Source organism: Frankliniella occidentalis, unplaced genomic scaffold (genome assembly GCF_000697945.3).
Source record: "Frankliniella occidentalis isolate FOCC.00 unplaced genomic scaffold, Focc_3.1 Scaffold177, whole genome shotgun sequence".
In the NCBI taxonomy this organism is placed as follows: domain Eukaryota; kingdom Metazoa; phylum Arthropoda; class Insecta; order Thysanoptera; family Thripidae; genus Frankliniella; species Frankliniella occidentalis.
The window spans coordinates 435,575-439,525 of record NW_026267303.1 but is presented as its reverse complement, the minus strand read 5'-3'; the positions used below and the strand labels follow the sequence as shown (position 1 = coordinate 439,525).

Below are 3,951 nucleotides of genomic sequence, written 5' to 3'. Positions count from 1 at the left end.
ATTTTCAACTCCGTCTCCTCAGATTTTCTAAGTGGGTTTGCACTCGTTTTCATAGCGTTTTCACAACTGGTTCCGGTCCGGTCTTGATTTACTAGCCTCATCACTGACATGACGAACGTCCTGGCAGTTGTGGGCTCATTTTATGTCGAACAAAAACGTGAGGGTGACGATCTAGATGCCTCATGAGGGCCCTACCCTCACCCTCCGGCAAACAATAATCGTTCCGTATTTATTCTTTGCCAGTCATCACGAGTAAATGTGGAATAATACCGTTTTGAACTTTCGGTACTCTACTTTTAGATTCCGATCTCTCTGTGCGGAGTGGAGCGAGGTGGGTGGCGCGGCGCTCGCTGCCCTGACGTCGTCACGCGGCTCATTACGGGGGCTCCTGTCATCAGCGGCCGCCTGCCGCCTCGGCGACCTGCTCCCGCAGCGCTCCTCCTGCTCCTCGGAGTCGCCCGATGATGATGAGACGCCCGAAGAGCTGCTTCGCCTCCCGTTATGATAAGGTCACCGTGCTTTACTCACGTGGGGTGATGTATGGTGTGTATTCCGCAGGAGCAGTACGGTGGCAGCCCACCACCGCGGGGGGCGACAGTTAGTGGCAGGAAAGGTGTGTGCGCTTCGGAACTCGGCCGCTACTCCCCCTCACTACCCCCCTGCGGGCGTGGGTCGGGTAGTACACGGGGGTGGCGCTGGCCGGCTGGTCGTTACTCTGACAGTTTCTGCCGCCAAGTAAGCGTCTGCCACCGGCAATCAAGCCACCACTTCATCAGGGCTGTCAACGGCCGGCTAACCCCACCGCCACTGGCCTGGCTGCTGTGCGCGCCGCCCCTCCTGGCCACGCCGCGCCACCACCCCTCCGGCCAGGCCAGCGATGGCCACTCACCACTCTAGCGCTCAGCAAGCTCCTGAATTATTTCCCAGCTTATGAGAAGATCTGGTTCAGGCGTGCTGGAGGGGCGCATATAGCGCTCATCGCATGCTCTCCGTCGCCGTCGCGTCGGTGTCGGTTGGGTTCTTGTTGTGGCTGTGTTTGGTAAAGGGTGAATGTGAAAAAACAAAAACAAAAGAAAACAGGTTTCTATTCAAATGCTTCTGTATTTCGTGAATATCGATATGTATACTTTCGAAATATGTACAAATTTGTAAGATAATCATTAGCATGTACAATCAAAAGTGGTACTTACGGCCATAACTAAAAGAGATCAATAATTTTTATGTACACAATAAAATCACTGACTCAATTAATAAAAAAAAATGTACAGGTTTATTTAACATTATTATGTAAGCTAAAACAAAACAATTTCAATAATCAAGATTTAAACAATTCATGAAACACTTCCGTAAAAATCATAGTTGACTATTTTGTCATATTGCACTTTCTAATTTTCATACTCCTAGTATGGTTGGAAGCTCTATTACATACACAGGCTTTACCCACAAACAATAATACGGCGTGTAAAATTAATTTACATTCGTCCCACTAAACAAATTTTAGAGAGCGGAAATTACATTGTGAAATAATTTATTAAAGCTGATTGAAGATTGAAATTAAGAACTTCCCTAAGTAGATAATATTTGGTCAACTCGTTCCAAAACAAGAAGTTTACCTCCTTCCGTTCCAAATCCCGCAACGGGTAACACGGGCTGCCCAGCCAACGAATCACGGCCTTGACGGATGTTTTTGCAATCTCCGAGGACCACGTAGGAAGTACGCGACGATTATGAGAAACGACGGCAAATCACCGGCACGCCGCTAAATGCCGCCAAGATGCCTTTTTGCGGCCGGCGCGCGGCATTTTCTTCATTTATCAAATATGACTTGCACTGTGGTCGTGCCTCGCAGATTGGCTGGTGCAATCCGTGTTGCATAGACCGGCGATTCCCTTCCATCTGCATCGGACTAGACCCGATCACGACGCGCTGCCCCGCCTACTCCGCCACGCCTTGCTGCCGAAAGCCTCGGCGGTGACGTGTGCCTTTGAAAGCGGAAAGCCTTACAAATTCTTTTTTTTTACCTAAACAAAAATACTTGTCCATATCACGGAAATATCACTTGGTTTCGATTGCTGCCTCCCCTCCCCCGGCTCCCTCAGCAGATGGGCGAGGCGATGGGCGTGTGGTACGGCTGGTGGGTGGCGGGCGGCGGCTCGCTGGGGCTGCGGCCCCGCAGCGGGGGCGGCGGCGGAGGCGGCCCCACGCCGGCCCACGGCTGCAGGTTCTGCAACGCGCTCAGGGCGCCCGCCCCCGGGGGGCCAGGCGGCGCGGGGTGCTGCTGGGGCGGGCTGCCGGGCGCGGCCGGGTGGTCGCCGTTGAGCCCGGCGCCGCCGCCGCCGCCGTGGGCGCCGCCCCTGCCCTGGTCGGCGGGGTGGTGGTGCTGGAGGGGCGGCCGCTCGAACATGCCCTTGCTCAGCGCCTCGGCTTGCAGCGACATCATGAGCCGGTTGGCCGCCTGCCGCTCCGCCTCGCGCTCCTCCGCCGTCTGTCTCCTGCAACACACACAAGCACTACATTAGGGCGGGCCGCACATGTCACGCTCTCTGGCCGTCAGGCTGCCGGCCGTTACCCCCGCAGGCCGACCCGCGACACACGACCCGCGATATTCGGCGCAGCGCTTCATGTAAAATTCCCATATTCCGACGCGCGTTGTCTGCCGCGGGATTCATTCCAGCCGTCTGCGGCGGCGTGGTGGTGTGGGTAAGGAGTATGGGAGCGCTGACCCGTCAGAATGGGCGGGGCGGGCTGGCGGGCTTGGGGTTGGTAGGGGGCGCCGCCGACGCCGAGTGACACGACAGCGCGGCCCCTGCCTGCAGTGGCGGCAGGCAGATTCATACTACTGCCGGGAAAAAGAGGGGAAAAGTTGTCGGCGCCGTCAGCGAGCGCTGTTATGTGGCAGCACGGAGGCCGCACGGCCGGGCTGGGGAGCGCATGCAGGGGTGCGGGCACTTGGCGGCGACATGCTCGCGTAGCGCAGGAGCCGATGTGAGCTGCCCTCTGCCCCACCTCCCCTATGCAGAGAGTAACCAAAGCAAAGGGCCTGCGAAAGGGACACTCGTCGAAGCTCTCAACACCTCCTGCCCTGCACATGCACCCGCCCCGCAGGCCTACCACACGGTGAAAACTCCTTAAAAGGGCCATCGGAACGATTCGAGGACGACCATGCAATTTTCCCCACCCCGTCCTTGAATCCTTCCGATGGTCCTTGGACAAGAAACAATTTTTACTGTGACTAGTCCCAGGCCGCGGAGCATGAAAAATATACGGTCAGCGCATTTCCTGCGCGACCTGGCTATGGCTGCGGTATCGCGCCCGCGCCGGTGCATGAGAGCGTGCTCGGCCTGCTCCTGTAGCTCGTCACCACGCCCAGGAGGAGCCACGGGCCGACGGGCCGGGCCGGGGGCGCGCTGCCGTCGATGGCCGTGATTTGTCGTGCAATCCATTACACGTTCGGCCCCGAGGCGGCCGCAGCCGCCACCCCTTCCGTGCGTCCCTCACCGCCCCCACCCACTCCGCCCCACGCGAACGGACGCTATGGTCAGCCCGCCGCCCTCACCCCAGCCGCACGGGGGGCCCCGGCCACGGACCGTCTGGTCGCAAAAGCTGACGAAATTTTTAAAGTCCACCGCCCTGCATTATGGATGGCAGACACAGCTACGTCGTTCTCCGCCCTCAAAAATTCACGACTCCTGTTTGGGTCTGGTGTGCTGCTGCTGCTGCTGTGGGTTCCGCCCGCAAGACCCCTCGGCCCGCCACGCCCCGCCACCAAACGACCCCTCTCTATAGCCGGCGCCCCAGCGCGCACCGTGCTCGTCGTGGGGTGCTTGCCCTCGGCGGGGAGGGGGCGGGGAACGCGGGGAGAGGGGGAGAGGGGAGTGATCAGATTCATTTACTCGCACTACACCTGTGCTGTTTGGTGACGGCGAGGGCGTGCCGCAGGGGTCCGGGGAG

General features: G+C 58.3%; 1 protein-coding gene across 1 annotated transcript in view; it reads right to left on the bottom strand.

The window, feature by feature from the left end:
- Positions 1 to 1,077: 1,077 nt before the first annotated feature.
- LOC113211017 (T-cell leukemia homeobox protein 3) overlaps positions 1,078 to 3,951 on the bottom strand; it is a 63,936-nt gene continuing 61,062 nt past the window's right edge. The window contains exon 5 of the mRNA XM_052271873.1: positions 1,078 to 2,492. Coding sequence (XP_052127833.1) covers positions 2,096 to 2,492 — 397 coding nt within the window. The 3' untranslated portion in view covers positions 1,078 to 2,095. The remainder of the gene's footprint in view (positions 2,493 to 3,951) is intronic.